This window comes from Hydra vulgaris, chromosome 12 (genome assembly GCF_038396675.1).
Source record: "Hydra vulgaris chromosome 12, alternate assembly HydraT2T_AEP".
Classification (NCBI taxonomy): Eukaryota; Metazoa; Cnidaria; class Hydrozoa; order Anthoathecata; family Hydridae; genus Hydra; species Hydra vulgaris.
The window spans coordinates 63,730,627-63,749,354 of NC_088931.1; the positions used below are offsets into that span (position 1 = coordinate 63,730,627).

The 18,728-nt window shown below is 24.9% G+C and overlaps 2 protein-coding genes across 4 annotated transcripts in view; both read left to right on the top strand.

The window, feature by feature from the left end:
* Positions 1 to 7,727, top strand: part of LOC101236578 (probable myosin light chain kinase DDB_G0279831) — a 26,602-nt gene extending 18,875 nt beyond the window's left edge. Inside the window, exons 3-5 of the mRNA XM_065814075.1 lie at positions 53 to 283; positions 4,609 to 4,902; positions 5,335 to 7,727. Of these exons, the coding sequence (XP_065670147.1) occupies positions 53 to 283; positions 4,609 to 4,902; positions 5,335 to 7,010 (2,201 nt within the window). The 3' untranslated portion in view covers positions 7,011 to 7,727. The remainder of the gene's footprint in view (positions 1 to 52; positions 284 to 4,608; positions 4,903 to 5,334) is intronic.
* LOC100204279 (uncharacterized) lies at positions 7,504 to 16,177 on the top strand. Of its 3 annotated transcripts, none has more exons than XM_065814077.1 (6): positions 7,504 to 7,640; positions 10,190 to 10,416; positions 11,396 to 11,455; positions 11,775 to 11,931; positions 15,696 to 15,788; positions 15,920 to 16,177. In XM_065814077.1, the coding sequence occupies exons 2-6, from the start codon at positions 10,210 to 10,212 to the stop codon at positions 16,087 to 16,089; spliced, it is 687 nt and encodes a 228-aa protein (XP_065670149.1). In that variant the 5' UTR covers positions 7,504 to 7,640; positions 10,190 to 10,209; the 3' UTR covers positions 16,090 to 16,177. The 3 variants fall into 3 exon arrangements, with proteins under 3 accessions (XP_065670149.1, XP_065670148.1, XP_065670150.1); XM_065814076.1 differs by having other exon boundaries at positions 7,505 to 7,640; positions 10,209 to 10,416; XM_065814078.1 differs by having other exon boundaries at positions 7,505 to 7,640; positions 10,209 to 10,362.
* Positions 16,178 to 18,728: the final 2,551 nt, after the last annotated feature.

Sequence of the window (18,728 nt, forward strand, 5' to 3'; positions counted from 1 at the left end):
CTGATGAACATTTTTAATATAATATATATTGTTTTGTTTAATCACATTTTAGAATCATATTGCTACTTGCTTCTTTATAAAGATGCATCTCATGCTCAAGCTGGAAAAGAGAAGCTTAGTTTACCCCTAATTGATTTCTGTGGAATGAATTCAGACCAACATTATGACAAAATAGAAAATGTTTTGATTATCATAACGCTTACACAAACAATGTTTTTATCTTTTAGTCAAAAAACTGTTTTCAAGCAATGGATAAACTTGCTCTTGGCACACTTTGGAGAATGTATTTTGCTAGTTTTTTAATTTATTTTGTTTATTTATATATCTTATTTATCTGACTAACGTATGCATGTACGTGTATGATATATATATATATATATATATATATATATATATATATATATATATATATATATATATATATATATATATATATATATATATATATATATATATACATATGTATATATATATATATATATATATATATATATATATATATATATATATATATATGTTAGTGTGTGTTTATGTATGTATTGTGTATAGGGCTTCCAATACCAGACCAAAAATTAAATACTGGTTTTTTGGTATTAGATTTAGTGAAAACTGATATACCGGTATTAATACAGGTATTTACAAATACTCAAAAAAACATTAATTAAAACTCAAAGCAACAAATAAACAGTTCAAACACTTTATTGTTTAAGTTAAAATAATATATAAAATTAATTTGAAAAAAAAAATGAAAAGCATAAAAAAAACTTATTATTGAAATAGGCCTGCGAAAAACATAAATTATTTAAGTTTAGTCATTTAAAGATGATCAAATTTTTGTACATAACATTCTCTATGAAAAGTAAGCTTCTATGCTCGTTGGGGGAATAGTTAAAATATAATCGTATACCAACTTCAAGTTGGTACCACGTGTACCGTCTTCCTCAAATATCATTTTAGTCAACTCGTTAATATTTCGATTTGTTTTTGGTCCTGTTTTCATTTTCATCTCATTTATGACCATGTCCAAATGCTCCTGTAATGTCAAGCTCAAAGGTTCGTCTTTGCACATTATGGTATCTTCTTCATCATCTGTTTGGGATAGCAATGCTGTAGTTTCAGCTTAGACAGATGAGAGTCGCTGAATAAGATGCACAATTAAATTTACCAAAGCAGTTTTAGTTCAAATATGATATCTGAACCAAAATTATTTTGGGCTTGATCTCTTTTATGAAGATATTGAATGAGGTAAGATAAATTTGTGCATCTTTCTTTTATTCTTTTAATTAAGGAGGTCTTCATATTGTTACTTAATGGTCCTACGCCATAAGTAACAATATGAAGACCTCCTTAATTAAAAGATACGGTAGTACCAGCTGATAGAAGAATAGTATAGTAGAATAATCTCTGACATAATAGAAGAATAGTATAGTAGAATAATCTCTGAAGAATAATCTCTGATAGAAGAATCTAATCTGATAGAAGAATCTCTGATTCTTCTGATAGAAGAATTTCTGATAGAAGAATCTAATCTGATAGAAGAATTAAGAATAATCTCTGATAGAAGAATCTCTGACATAAAGCCTCTACAGCTAATTTCACTGGTACCAACATAGATGCTGTTGATAATATCAATTCTAATTCAGATTCCGTAAAGTTGAAAACTGAATATAAATCAATCAGGGCTTTTTGAATGGAATTTTTTAATTTATAAAAATGCTCTAGCATAAAAAGCAAGCTTTACAACTTTTGCTTATTAATGGAGCCAAATTATTTGCAAGTTCATTTGAATTTGGTGAGCTCTGAAAAATCCTTAATCCGTCTAAATCTAATCTAATCTAGTCTTCTCTTTATTGTGCTCGACATTTTCTCTCCCCTGATTTCATTCTCTACCTCAACAAATCTCTTATTCGTCTCTGTATGGATTACTGTCATATTTGGGCTGGTTTTTCTAATGATGCTTTTTCTTTTCTAGACAAGGTCCAAAAATACATTGTAAATGTAGTTGGACCCGGTCTATCTGCTAAGCTTGAGTCTCTTTCCCATTGTCGTAAAGTTGCATTTCTTTCTCTTTTCTACAAATACTATCATGGTCACTGCTCAAAGAAGCTGTCTTCTCTAGTTCCATCAACTAAAACTCATTTTCGCTTGACACGTCATTCATCAAAGTCTCATTCTTTTACTGTATCCACCCCTGCATGCTCCAAAAACTTTTTTTTGTCTATTTTTATTTTCCTGCACTTCAACTCTTTAGAACTCTCTCCCATCTTCATGTTTTCTTGCTCTATAACTCTATCCTTTTTTTCTAGTAACTCCCAATTTATTAGTGGTCGCTTGCAATGGACATTAATCGTCCTACTTTATTACCGAAGTACTATCCGTGGTAATACATACGATATTGCAATCAATTTTTAAGTTGTGTTCTTTCAGTAAGTTGTCAATTAACGCACATTTTATTCTGGGAAATGCCCATTAACTTGTGCTAAAACCAAATTCTAAAATCTGTTTATAGAATGAACATTAATGTTCAAATAACAACTATTTTTTACAAAAGTCCACTCGTCAAATGTAAGACTTAATCTGTTTTCTTGCTGTTCAAGTTCAGATAATTCTGTTATTATTGAGTTTCGAATTTTAGTACCATAGTTCTTAACTGATTGGCGAATGGATTCGGATGATTTTAGCAAGGCCAAAAATGATGTTATAAGAACTATGAATGGTAAGCCATCAGTGGCTGTCATTATAGCTAAAGCATTCGGCAATGTATATTTGTCTTAACTTTTCGTAAAATAAGTTAAAATTTTATTTCTGGGTCTAGCGAGTTACAAATCAGGTGTAGTGGAAACACCAGCAGCAGATGGTGAAGTTGAAACTTCAACTGGATAACGTTTCAATAAATTTATTTGGTGAGAAGTCCTTAAATGTGTATGGAGTCCACTAGTCGAGCCACCATAGGTCTTGATTTCTCTAGCACATTTTTTACATTTCGCTACAGCTCAAGGCTTTTCACACAAAAAGTATTGCCACACAAAGTTTTTGTCCTGAAGTCTTTTTCCAAAATCTTTAAATACTTTTGTTTTATCGGCCATGGTTAGGGCAGCACGTTTTTGAATACTAGAATTTGAAATATGATAAATAATATTGAAATACAAAGTATATAAATATCAAAAATTTATAAATACGAAGATAAAAATATTTTACGAACTTAATATAATTATATTATATGAAAAAACATAAAAAATAACAACATTAGGTACAACAAAAAAAACATAACAACATCTCTATTATATAGAGATGTAGTTATAATTTTTTATCTTGACTTTGAATACATGTGTGTTAAACATTTATTCTTTTTAAATTTATTTTTTTTCTTTATTTGTTGTTGTTGCTATATTTACAAATAAATACAGAACAAATAAAGTGTAGCACAACCCAACAGTTACAAAAAACAAAGTGAAAAAAAATTATTTCCAAAAAATATCTAATTACATAATTAAAAAAAATTTATGCAAACAGGTAACTAAATATTTAAAAAAACTTTTTATCTAAGAAAGGGTTTTTTATTTCAATAATCCAAGTTCTCTTCTGTGATATTTTCCCCGCTTAGATATTTTAACTAATTATCAAAAGTGTTGAATATATTAAAATATAAATGTAACTTATTTAATACTTTGGTTGCTAAATATTAAAAAAGGCTTTCTAAATTGTAAAATTTTTTTACAAAAGATGTCTTTTTTATCCATTTTTATAATCAAAGTTTTCTTCTGCGATATTATCATGCCTACAACTCTTTAAAAATCTCTGAGTCTAAACATGCCCAAAGTCTCATCAAACAATTGCTGTCTGATGAAAAATAATTGAAATACCGGTATAAACCGGTATTGAGAGCTTGGTATTGGTATTGGAAAAACAACCGGTATACCAGGATACCGGTTTTCGATATACCAGTATTGGATGCCCTAATTACGTATGCATGTATTTATATATGTATGTATGTTTGTATGTATCAGAGTAACCTTTATAATAAAAAAACATTGATAAAAATATCAGAGCAACTAGATTATTAATAACTTAGAAAATTAACACAAGAGTGTTAAAACTTTAATCTTGAGAATTTAAAGATAAATATAATAATATAATATAATAGCAAATAATATAATAACAAATAATAATAAATTATAATAAGGGTTTTTATTTAAATTTGTGTTTATCAATTTTCTATTATATCTATCAATTATCAATCTACCATTCCACCTCTCTGTTCTCAATTAAGTAAAAACATTTTAAAAATGAGAGTTCATTTTCAAAGAGCTTGCAACATTTCAATTTGTTTGATAATTTTTATAGCATTAAAAGCCAAATATAAAGTCTTTTAACCACACACAAACAAAATTAACTTTAAAAAATATTGTTAATTAACAATTATGTTGCTTAAAAACAGCAGTTTGCATGTGCATATACATGATCTGTTTTCTTTGACATTTTTAACAAAAGGCTGTTGGCATTGTGTATGTGTTTATGTATTGATGTTTTGGTTATTTTTATTTTATATTTTATTTTAGTTATTTACTAATCTTTATTGTAGTGTTTTTGTTTTTTATTTTTATAAAGCTGTGACTTTCGATATTTCTATTCCTGATAAGCAATGTTTAAAATCTGGTCATGCTACAATTCGTTTGTATTCTACCTTCTTTTCAATAATAACTAACAAACACTACAAATGCATTAGTCGCTGGTTTTCAAACGATATTTTGCGTTATTCTGCATTAGACAAATCTCATTTTTTTTTTGAAATTGCTACCAAGTCTAAAAGTCAAATTGTAAATCTTTTGGTTCCTAACAATGCTTATGAAATTGCAAAAGCATTTGATATTAATACCAATCAAAATGGTGGTGATGACACTGGTAAATGAAGTTTTAAAATTTATCTAAATTATTATAATAATTTTAGAAGAATAATTAATAATCTTTTAAAATCTAGATTTTAGTTAATTTGTTTTTTTTTTAATATTTACATGTAAAATTACCTGCTACTATAGTGCCTTCTTGCATTTTATAGCATTGAAACTAAATTTTAAATTCTTTTAATTTTCAATAACTCTCCTGTTTTTAAATGTGTAGCATTGGTACTGTACATGTTTACATACATTGATAGGGTTAGCTTTTTTTTTAACTGTTAGTGGAGTAAAACACTCACATAAATTGTAATAAACACTCACTATAATAGTCAATTCACTTCTTAATTAGTAAAATATAAGCATTAAAATGCTTTAAATTAGGAATGCAAAAAGGCACTGTATCTGTAATTATTCAATAAAAATTCCTTTCAATTTATAGAAATGGTGCGTAGCGATGATTTTCGTGGTTCAGGATTTTTAGATGATTTACAACGAGCTAAGCGTAATGTTAGTGACCAAAATTTTTTTCAACGTGTTATTCTACGTGCGAGTAATCATATGAAACGTAAAAAAAAAAATAAAAAGCAAAACACTACAGCAAAATATTTTAGTTCAATTAACGATGAGTCTAAGTTTCGCAGTTTAGATAGACATAAAAATAATCATATTATTTTGGATCCAGAAAGCATGAATGAAGTTATTCAATTATCACGGTGTCAAACTCATCCTTTATCACCGGCCCCTCCACCCTTACCTCAGAAGAGTTTGCACATTGATTCAATGAGTAGTTCACTTAACGATCATCATACAAAAGATATTTTACACATTGATTTTGAAGAAAAAAAACAATGTTTAAAAAGTACTTTATCCAATACTGGGGATATTGTTATTAAGAAAAAAAGTTCTTCACAAAATGAAGTTGAAAAACTTGATTTAAACGAAGATTCAAATAAAGAAATTGATTCAAATGATTGCCAAACTGATAAAAGTGATACATTTAGCTCTCTTCAATACAAATCTGCAGAACGCACAACAGGATATAAGCCAACATCAAGAGCTTCACTTGGAAAAATTAGAAAGACAAGTATAAAGCAAAATGAATCAGAACAAATGCCAACACCTCCTCCTCGATCTCCAATTAGTCTTGGACAATCGGTTTTTAATTTTTCTAATGAGAATCTTGATAAAGTTGAAAATAACTTAAATAATTTAGAAACAGTTACAGATGTCTTAGATAGTAATTTAGTCAAATCAAATGACTGCACTGTCTTAAACCAAAATAATATTTCTTCATTTAAAGATAAAAAAACTTGTTTATCTGAAAATGAACCTGTTTATGGTAATGTTGACGTTTTAAATTTTAGTGATGATAATGTATTTTTTGTAAATAATGATAAAACTATATCACGCAGAAAAAATATTTCAGCAAAACATTTATCAGACCCAACTAGTGTTGAAACATGGAAAATGGCAACCGGGGACATTCCTATTGTAGACTATGTTAATATAAAAGGACGAAAAGGAAACAGTTTAAATGATTCATTGGATTTTGATAGAAACAATAGAAATACTAACATAAATCGCAAGCACCACAGTGATGAGGATAGTGACTCATATGTGAATGTGAGTTCAGATCAAGTTCATAATTCAAAATTAGTGAAAGCTTTGCATTTAAAAAACTATAAAAACGAATTTGAAAAGTATGATGATGAAGATCCTAGCATATATCATGCTGTAAGGGCTCTAAAAGATGAGCGCTTAAGTCATAGTTCTGATACTGTGACATATGGGGATGGATCCTACGAAAATGTTAATAATGTGACACGAACTAAACAAACCAGTGACTATCTGAATCTCATGTCTCCAAAACCTAAAATTCAAAATGTTAATCGCTTAAACTACATTATGGTAAGTGGTAAAGATCCATATCGCGGGAATTATAAAACAAGTCCTGTATCACCTTTACATAGTACATCAAAGCCTCAAACTGAAATGTATGAAAGAAGTGAATACACACGCATTGATGAGAACATGACTGGAGCATTAAATCGGTCAATGTTAGAACACCAACAACAGCGTGATAAAAACAGAGCCCCTTCTAAGTTATCTAAGTAAAATAAATTTTTTATGGATTCAAACGGTTTTGATTTTAGAAAGTTCTCTCTTCTGACAGATTTTGTATTAATTTTAATTAAGTTATTTTAATGTTTTAACTTTTACAATTTTTTTTTCTAATTGAAATAACTCTGATTTTCTTTTTTTAACTTTTGTGGTTTTCTAGTAACTAGCTTTTTTTTAGTTAACTATTTTTTATTTATTTTACACTTCACTTTTTTCAAAAATTTTCAAGGTTTCTTTTGTAAATGATGTTTGCTTAGGATGCTTTTACAGAGTTATATTTAATCTTTTGTAACATAGTTTGTATGATAGAAGATTTTTTTTTTTTTTTTTCGCAATTGTTGAATTATTTTTGCATTTTTATTTTTTCCCTCATTTTTTCATACTATTCTTAAAAGTTTTATCGATGTTGCTGATGTATATTTCACTAGTTTTATGTGGTTTTTACTTTTTTATAACTCAAATATGTTTTTATACAATATCAATCTTACAGCTAACAATGAAGATTTTTTTATGAAGAAAATATTCTTGACCTGAGAGAAATCAAATAATAACTGAATTTCTATAAACATTTTTTGTAAATTTATGTAAAAACTTGTTGTTATGGTAACAGATTCATATTATCAGGTTTGTTTGTACATTAAATTATTTATATTTTTAATGTGTAGGACTTGCGTATAATATTGTTTTATGGAAATAAAAATAGTAATTGAAGGAATTTTTTTTATGTTTTTAAATCAGTTTCCATAGAGTACTATTTTATATTTATTGTTTGCAGTATTAAAGGAAGTTTTTATATATAGATATTTATGGGTTTTTCAAACCTATAAGTTATTACACTAATAATATTACCAAAAAGGTTTTGCCCACTTTAGATACTTTTGCAGTAAAAGAAGTATTTAAGAATATATATATATATATATATATATATATATATATATATATATATATATATATATATATATATATATATACACATATATATATTTACAATATGATATTTATGTAACAAACTGTTGCCATATTTTTGTTACATAATTAAATATGAATTTTCAGAAAAAGAAGAAAAAAAAAACAAAGGATATTAAAAGAAAAGATTGCTACCCCATGCCAAACCCTCAGTTGATATAGCAGCATTCCGCTTCGAGTCAGGCTATTTGTCAGTCGATGTATGTACTGAAGCCCCCGACAGCAGGCTTTTTTAGTATGATGTCAGACTGCCCACCTAAACCAGCAGTATAAGATATATATATATTTCTTGAGCAGCGTAATGACAATAAATATGTAAATATTTTTACGAAAAAGATGATATTTTTTAATCTTGACATGTTTCATAGTTTACATGCTACATTTTCAAAAGATAAAATTACATTTTACTCTGGAATATAAAATCAAACTTTGAAGACATTACAGAGAAATATTAACTGATAAATAGAATTGTTACAAATCAATAAAAATTATAATACAAATTATGATACCGTAAATAGCATAAAAATAATAACAATTTTTTACAACCGATGGAAGAAATTAAATGCTTGTAAACATTAGATTGTTTGTCTCTTGTAAGGTGCTCATAAATTCTTGTTGTTGAGTGTCTGTAGGTTTCTCCAATATAACTGGCATTACAGCCAGCACAAGAAAATTTGTAAATAACATTAAATTTGAGCAGCTTAGAAGTGGATCTTTTATACAAAACTATTTATAATTAAATAACTATAATTAATTTAATTTTCACAACCAACAAGTTACAAAATAAAAATAGTTAAATTTAATTATAACTGCTTATAGCAAATAGTTAAATTTGCTATAAGCAGGCTAAGTTTCTAATTACTTTTTTTTTCACTTATATTTCTCTTTACCTATATCTACTCTTTACTTATATTGATTCTCAAAAAAAAAAACATTCCCAAATAAGATTTGTAAAATATGTTATTATTTTACTAGAAAATGTTTAACAGACTAATTTGTGCTTAGTCATAGGAAGCATAAATTTAACTAACAGTTTAATTTATGCTTAGTCATGGGAAGCATAAATATAACCAACAGTTTAATTTATGCTTAGTCATAGGAAGCATAAATTTTACTAACAGTTTAATTTATGCTTAGTCATAGGAAGTATAAATTTAACTAACAGTTTAATTTATGCTTAGAATATCTACATATAATATCAATTGTACGCAAGAACTGCACACCAAAAAGTAGATGCATTGAACAATTTTTAATTTATTAGAAAAAAAGTTTTAAAGCGTACTAACTATCAGTGATTGAAGATTCACATTCACCTTTGATTTGAGTTTGAGATTTTTAACATCACCATTTATCTTGTTTTAAGAACAACCCTTTTTCTTTTGAATGTAGATTTATAGTACCTCTAGCGAACAATGACGTAAATGTAAATAAACTTTAAAATAAGCATAATTTATTATGCCTAATTTAAGTCTTATTTACATTTATGTAAATATATATGTTTATTTTATTTTTAAATAAAATAAACATAAGCCTTGCAGTAATAAATTTTATAAGAAGTTAAATCAATACCTCATCAGATAAATTAGGTTAATCAGGTTAATTTTTAATCTGACCAAATTAATATTTTATATTAAGTTGGTTTTTTATTGATATTTTATATCAAGTCGGTCAGATTAAAAAGGGATAAATTAGAATTTTATGTAATTAAACCAGCATATTGCTGGTTTAACTACATAAAATAATCAGTTTTCTGTGCTGATTTAATTTATAATTTCTACATTAAAATAAGTAGATAATAAATGATATGAATTTTGTAAAAAAAGTTATAAAATTTTTCTTCAAAAGTTAATAAAAAGGTTTTGCTGCAAGGTTAAAAATTTTTTCATCAAACTATAATTACATTTTTTTTTCCATATTTACTAAAAAAGAGTTATCTTTAATAGTTTTTATCAAAATTCTTTTTCAAATTATTATTTAAAATTTAAAATGTCACTTGTTGAATGCCTTTAAATGCCATTTATTAATTCTTAAATTCAAAGGTAACAAGTTAAGAACTTTGATACCGTAGTTACAGTCACCCAATTTATTTGTTATTGCAATTTAGATTTTTTATTTTAGTGTTTTTTTTCATGTTTTAGTTATTTTATGTTTTAGCTCTTGCTAGAATTTTTATTTTTTTATTTTACAAGCATTTATTATTTTTTTAGCTGTTGTTTTTTTTACCAGTATGCTTTCTTCGACTGCTCTATGTGAAAAAGAATATACAATTTTTTCAAAACCATTGATTAGTGACAGTGAATTTCAATCAGCTGATTCTCTTTCTTCTGCCAGTCTAGATGAGAGTGATAATATTGAAGATAAACCTTTGCAAAACTTAACAGTATGTGTTCAAGATATCTATTGCAACTTGTCTTGTGGCAGTCTTAAAGAAGATGTACTACCAAATATAAATATATATATTTTTGATTATTTTTTAGTATAAAGTTATGATTTGTTTATCATTATTGCTATTGATATTGTTTTTAATGCTGTTGTTGTTGTTATGTTAATAAAAATAAGATTTTTTTGTTTTAACTGCATGTTTTTTTTAAAAACTTAATCATTTTTATGTAGTATAAATAATAAATACAAAACTTAGTTCAATGTATAAATAATTAAAAACCTTTTGTTAATTATAAAAAAATATAAAGATGTAAAATATAAACAGATAGACAATACAGTTACATAAACTAGTAATCGAGTGAAAGTATGCAAAGAGATACTTGTTTGTTAAGTTTATTAAGTAATATGTTGCGCCTTTTTATTATTTTATGTGATAGTTATGTATTTTTTATCATTAACTGAACAAAATGTAAAAAATTTTATTAATTTATAAAGGTTTTTAAATTTAAGAAGTCTAAAAAAATGTTTTATTTAATAGTGCTCATTTTATGTTCCAAAAAATATTCTGCTGTATATTTCCTGTTTGGTAAGTTTTAAATGTTTCAGATTACTCAATAGTTCATAGTACTAAATTTGTGTTACAAAAAAATAATCTACTGCATAAATCCTGTTTGGTTAGTTTCGATCAAACATATATTGGTAGCTTGCTTTGTAAGTGAGAGATAAAAAGTTCAAACTCAAAATGTCTCTATAAGTACTATGCGCAACTTTTTTTTATGCCCTAATGACCTTTTTCTTTAAGGCTTGGGCTTCAGTGTTAAAAGTTTAGGAGAGCAAGAGGGAAATAGAGAATTATAGCAACAGTTCATAGTGAAAGAGCATACAGACTTGCAGTTAAATAAGCATGTCATTAAAAAAATTTGTTTAGATTTTTTTTTGAATCAGTTTCTATTTTATTATTCTTAATAAAATAAAATCCATAGATAACGGTAGTTGAATGTGGTAGCATAAATAAAAACTTATTTTTTTAGACAGAAAGTGTACCAAGTAACAAGAAAAGGAAGTTTAATGTTATTAAAGATGAAAAAAAGGTAACATTACAATTATATTTTTTAGCAATATTTATTTTATCAGAAAAAAACTTTATTTCAAGATCCTGTGAAGGTTGTAAATGTATATGTGGTCAAACCTCTAATTAACCTATTTAAATTATTTAATTAATATCATGGAAATAAATAACATGATTAGTTTAATACTAGGAATTTAATATTGGGAAAAAAGAAAATGGACTTCAAAATAGGTCTAAAAATAGGAAATTTTTTGCATAAGACAAAAGATATTAACTATGATTATATAAATTGATTTGGCGGTGTTCAATGATTATACTTTTTTTACCTATATTTTACTAAGAATACTGAGTATTCAAAGAAACTTGCCAATTTAAAAAAGTACTTGAAAATGTGTGACTATCGCATCAACAGTTATGCAAAGTTATTTGAACATTGCAAGACAGTCAAATCAAAAGAAGATAAATTACTTTCTATTTTGAAAGATCTTGGTGTTGAAGGTATTTTTCATTTATTTTACAGCTTTTATTTTATTTTGTAATGAAAATTTAAGTTACCATATTTTTTTTAAAAGATACGGCAATTTGAATTTTCATGGCGAGCCATGCGAGCTGCTTCTTTAAACAGCTTTTTGAAAAGTTTTTCGGCTTTTGTGCGAGCTATCTGTTAATTTATAAAAATTGCTTATTAAATAAAAATTTTTATTTTATACCCGTTATAAACATACGCTTGTAACATTAATGTTACAAGTATATAGGCATAATGAGCGTCGTGAAAACTTATGAAATATTCTGTTTTAGAAAAAAAATTTATATTATAGTGCTCTTTGGGCTTTCACACTAGCTATAAATTTATTCATTAGCAACTTTACTTATTCGATAGATTTTTTGCACATACACTATCTTTCTCTCAACTCAAAAATGTTGCTATATTAACTCTAGAACCTGAGGTTGTCGTTGCTCAATTTTTTGAGCAACGATAACCTTAGTCAATTTTTTGCTAAATGTACAACTTGTTATTTTTCATAACAAGTTGTACATTGTGCAAAATTCTAATAGACATTCATTTCAAGTATTATGCGCGTAGTTAATGTCGAACGGCGTCCTATAATACTGAATGTCTGCAAGTTTCAGACCAAGTTTTGTGTAATTAACAAGATAGGCAAAGTTTTCTATTGGTAATAAATAAAATTTTGTCAAATTTGTTATTTAGTTACAATTTTTTTTTATTTTGATCAAATTGAAACAAGTTTATACAATTCGTTATATTTAATATATAAAATAATTTATTACATAATATAAAAATGATCACCTAATAATTTAGTGTGTAGTAGCTTTACATTAACTGTGCAATGAGTTTAATGAGCAAGTTTAAAATGAGTTTGAAAAAAAATTAATAAAAGCAGTTTTAATATTCAAAAAGAATGTTTTACTTTTTTAAATGTATTTTTTTAAATATTTAATATTATAAACTGAATTTAATTACGTGTTAATTCTGTTAAATATCCATAGTAAAAAATGTGAAATAATAAAGCTAGTTATTTTTAGAACAAACCCTGAAACATTAAGAAAATTTCAATTTTGTCAAAATAACTTTTATAACTTAATAGAAGATAGCAGAAAAGGTATACAAAAAGTTTTCAGTACTGAAAACTGAGAAACAAATGCTATTATATATCAAATTAGCTTTATAGTTAACGAATGAATTTAATAGAAAATTCTGATTTTTTTGAGGAGATCTACTACAGTACATTACCAGGATGAGTTTATTTTGTACCAGATCATTAATTATAATACTTTTTTTTTTTTTATCAAAGATCATTAACGCTGGTATGTTTTTTATACCTGAGCAATGTTTTTTTTGTTTTTGCGTCAAAGTGCAAGTTATGTAGTATAGCTAGACAAAAAAAATATTGAGTTTCAAAATAAAAAGTGCAAACAAATACATGCACTTAAAAAGCAAGGAACTTATAAGTTTTGATATAACGATGAAAACCCTTGTTTCTAAATGACATTACATCACGTTTAGTGGACGTTTAGATGTTTGTGATGGGCACTAATAGATTTCATTTTCAATTTTGTATACATGCAATTACATTAGTTCTTACATATCTAGTTTATATTTTATAGTTCAATCTTTTACATATTTAGTTTATATTTTATAGTTCAATCTTTTACATATTTAGTTTATATTTTATAGTTCAATCTTTTACATATTTAGTTTATATTTTATAGTTCAATCTTTTACATATTTAGTTTATATTTTATAGTTCAATCTTTTACATATTTACTTTATATTGTATAGTTCCATCTTTTACATATTTAGTTTATATTTTATAGTTCAATCTTTTACATATTTAGTTTATATTTTATAGTTCAATCTTTTACATATTTAGTTTATATTTTATAGTTCAATCTTTTACATATTTAGTTTATATTTTATAGTTCAATCTTTTACAAATTTAGTTTATATTTTATAGTTCAATCTTTTACATATTTAGTTTATATTTTATAGTTCAATCTTTTACATATTTAGTTTATATTTTATAGTTCAATCTTTTACATATTTAGTTTATATTTTATAGTTCAATCTTTTACATATTTAGTTTATATTTTATAGTTCAATCTTTTACATATTTAGTTTATATTTTATAGTTCAATCTTTTACATATTTAGTTTATATTTTATAGTTCAATCTTTTACATATTTACTTTATATTTTATAGTTCCATCTTTTACATATTTAGTTTATATTTTATAGTTCAATCTTTTACATATTTAGTTTATATTTTATAGTTCAATCTTTTACATATTTAGTTTATATTTTATAGTTCAATCTTTTACATATTTAGTTTATATTTTATAGTTCAATCTTTTACAAATTTAGTTTATATTTTATAGTTCAATCTTTTACATATTTAGTTTATATTTTATAGTTCAATCTTTTACATATTTAGTTTATATTTTATAGTTCAATCTTTTACATATTTAGTTTATATTTTATAGTTCAATCTTTTACATATTTAGTTTATATTTTATAGTTCAGTCTTTTACAAATTTAGTTTATATTTTATAGTTCAATCTTTTACATATTTAGTTTATATTTTATAGTTCAATCTTTTACATATTTAGTTTATATTTTATAGTTCAATCTTTTACATATTTAGTTTATATTTTATAGTTCAATCTTTTACATATTTAGTTTATATTTTATAGTTCAATCTTTTACATATTTAGTTTATATTTTATAGTTCAATCTTTTACATATTTAGTTTATATTTTATAGTTCAATCTTTTACATATTTAGTTTATATTTTATAGTTCAATCTTTTACATATTTAGTTTATATTTTATAGTTCAATCTTTTACATATTTAGTTTATATTTTATAGTTCAGTCTTTTACAAATTTAGTTTATATTTTATAGTTCAATCTTTTACATATTTAGTTTATATTTTATAGTTCAATCTTTTACATATTTAGTTTATATTTTATAGTTCAATCTTTTACATATTTAGTTTATATTTTATAGTTCAATCTTTTACATATTTAGTTTATATTTTATAGTTCAATCTTTTACATATTTAGTTTACATTTTATAGTTCAATCTTTTACATATTTAGTTTATATTTTATAGTTCAATCTTTTACATATTTACTTTATATTTTATAGTTCCATCTTTTACATATTTAGTTTATATTTTATAGTTCAATCTTTTACATATTTAGTTTATATTTTATAGTTCAATCTTTTACATATTTAGTTTATATTTTATAGTTCAATCTTTTACATATTTAGTTTATATTTTATAGTTCAATCTTTTACAAATTTAGTTTATATTTTATAGTTCAATCTTTTACATATTTAGTTTATATTTTATAGTTCAATCTTTTACATATTTAGTTTATATTTTATAGTTCAATCTTTTACATATTTAGTTTATATTTTATAGTTCAATCTTTTACATATTTAGTTTACATTTTATAGTTCAATCTTTTACATATTTAGTTTATATTTTATAGTTCAATCTTTTACATATTTAGTTTATATTTTATAGTTCAATCTTTTACATATTTAGTTTATATTTTATAGTTCAATCAAAGAGTTTAAGAATAAGCAGTGTAAAAAACAGAACATTTGTGTAAAAAACAGAACATTTGTGTAAATATTTGTGGCTGCTAATTAAGTTTTTTTTTTTTAATTTAAACTAAAACCAAGTTTGACTATTTTTTAAATAAATATAAAGTTATCGAGTCTGAAATTTTAGGTAGACCAACACTTCAAAAATGTAAAAAAATTAGATTAGAGAGAGAGAAAGCACGTGAAGTAGCTGAACTTGATTGTTCCAATATTATCCAAGGTAAGTTTTTGAGTGTTCCATACAAATTATATAATTCATAAATTATCGTATGGGTTATTATATGAAAGTCCTTAAAACAGTTAAACGTTTCTTCTTAAAGTTGTTGTATTACGGTATTGACTTTTTTTAAGCACGCTGTCGACACTCTGCTAAAAAAGAAGTTATCAAACATCCTAGAGCAAAATACAGCTTTGGTGATCTAAGTGTTGATTCTGAGGCTAGTGTAAGTGATGCCAGCATTCACGATGTTCAACCTCGAAAAAGACAGCGAATTTCATCTGACGAAGATGTTAACTTTTAATTAATTGTAAAATATTAAATTTTTTGCAATTATAGTTGTAATTAAAAACTGAGTTAAGTATAAAAATAATAAAAATCCTAGTTGAAAAGCATAATTTTCGCCATAAAACTTTTTATTTACTCCTGTTTACAGTAATTTTTTTTCTCTTGTTTTTTTTAAAGATCTTTTTTTATTGTCTTAAATGATTTTCTTCTGGTTAATTTTTTTTTTTTAGTAAATAAAATTTTTTAAATGAATCTTTAAATTGCGGACAGTTTTATTATACCTATTAAGTTCAATGCATTTTTAATTATTAATTCAATTATTAAGTTCAATGCATTTATTGATTTTAAACTATCGTTCAAAAATATGTTGATATGAAGTGTAAATACTAAATAAAAGTTTAAAAAAACTTTTTTCAAAGTTAATATAATACTTATAAACAAAAATATTATGCGTTTTTTTTTTGTTTTGTTTTTTTAATAGATGACTTTAAAGTATATATGGGTTAAGATATGTCTAACAATCCTAAACACTTTTTGGGACATAAATTTAAACATTGTTGAAGAGGTTTTAATGAAAGCAAAATATAAAGATTTTTCTTAAATATTACTAAGGGATCAAATGTCCATTTATTTGGCCTTAAAATATGAAAAATTTACAATAATATATTATAAACTCGTATAAATAAGGTTATTGTTTTTTCTATGCCAAAGCTACCAAAAATGACGATTTTCTACATAAAATTTTAAGTCAAAAGATATGTTTGTAAACCTGAAATTTAGAAAGGCTGATTTAAAAATTTAAAAGCTGAATAAATGATATTTGAATTTATACATATATATATATATATATATATATATATATAGTTCTATAGTTTGTTGGCTTTAGGAAGAGCGGAAGGAAAAAAGTGATTCTTACGCCAACACATACGTCACTTTTAATTACTTTTGACTTTCGTCCAACATTTCCGTGTTGGACGAAAGTAAAAACCATTAATTTAATTACAAATTAATCGTTTTTTAAAAAAACCACAAAAACGCTAATTTAATTGACCAGAATGTTTTTAAAAACATTCTGAATGTTTTTATAACATTTTGAATGTTTTTAACAATATAAACAATGTTTTTATTTTTATTTTTTTTAATAAAATGTTTTTATTTTTATTTTTTTTAATAAAATGTTTTTATTTTTATTTTTTTTACTGTAAATCATGCGCGGAGTGTTGCTACATCGACTATCTTATAGCCTGACTCGCAAGGAAGTGCTGCTACATCGACTGACAAATAGCCTGACTCACAAGGGAGTGCTGCTACATCGACTGACAAATAGCCTGACTCACAAGGGAGTGCTGCTACATCGACTGACAAATAGCCTGACCCGCAAGGGAGTGCTGCTACATCGACTGAGGGTTTGGTTGGGGCAGGCAGTCTATCATTATTAAAAAAAAAAAATTCCGGTCTTGCATTTTAATTTTTACTTTTTGTCAACAAAATATCGAAAAAACTTTCGGACAACATCTAAGGGTTCTATATATATATATATATATATATATATATATATATATATATGTATATATATATTTTTATTTTTTGACCGTTAAGAAATTCAAACATAAACAATTACTCCCTCATTTAAAGAAAAAATAAACATAAAACGAATCTTTAAAGAAAAAATAAATAAACATAAAACGAAAATTTAAAGAAAAAAAATATAGTAGTTTACATAAATATAAGTTTTTTATAAAAAAGGAAATTTTTTTTTTAAACAAGATATTTAAATTTTATTTACAATTTTTTTGTGGTACTTTAAAATACTCAACTGATAAATGTGAAGTGAGTTGAGTAAGTATGGTAAGTGAATTGGTTAAGTGAGGTGAGTGAGTTAAATTGCATACATTGTTTGATAAATTGCCATAAAATATTTCCAAATTTAATTTTTTTTCTCTTTGCATTTTGCAGCATAAGAAATTTTTGAAAGTTTTACAACAAGTCTTGAAAAGTAGTTTTATTCTGTTATAAAGACATCTTGTATGAATGAATAATGTATTTTTGTATAAATTAATTTGTCCAAAAATGTATGCTATAGCTGCTAAGCTTTTATCTGCCTTTCAGTCAACTTTTTCTGCAACTTCATGCTTCCTTCATGCTTAAAAACATTTACTGGTTAAATCAAAAGTCTTTCTCCCAACTTATGTCTTCTTAATTTATACAAATTACGTTAAGTTTTCTGTGGACTGTTTTCTTGCATTTTCATAATACAAAGTTGGCTAAATGAGCAGATGCTAGAAATGCAGCAACATAATTTATAACTTGAATCCTCTGATTCTGATTAAGAAGAACCTACAGTAAGTAACACAAATGAAGTGTTTGTGAAACCAGCGTATACGAAATTTAATGAATGTTTTCGGCTAGTTTTCAAACTGACAACTATAAATGAATGTGACTCCAATTTTTCAATTACAAAAGATAGCAAAGGTTTAAAAGATCACACTCTAATGTGCAAATGATCAATATGGAGATTTTTGGATGTATTGGAGTATTTAAAACTCTGTCTTGTTATGGAAAAAAAAAGTCCTCTTTTATGATGGAAAAATTATGGAAACTCTTTAAAAAATTTAAAGAAAATAACGCAAAGGTTTCTTTTAGTACCACATTCTT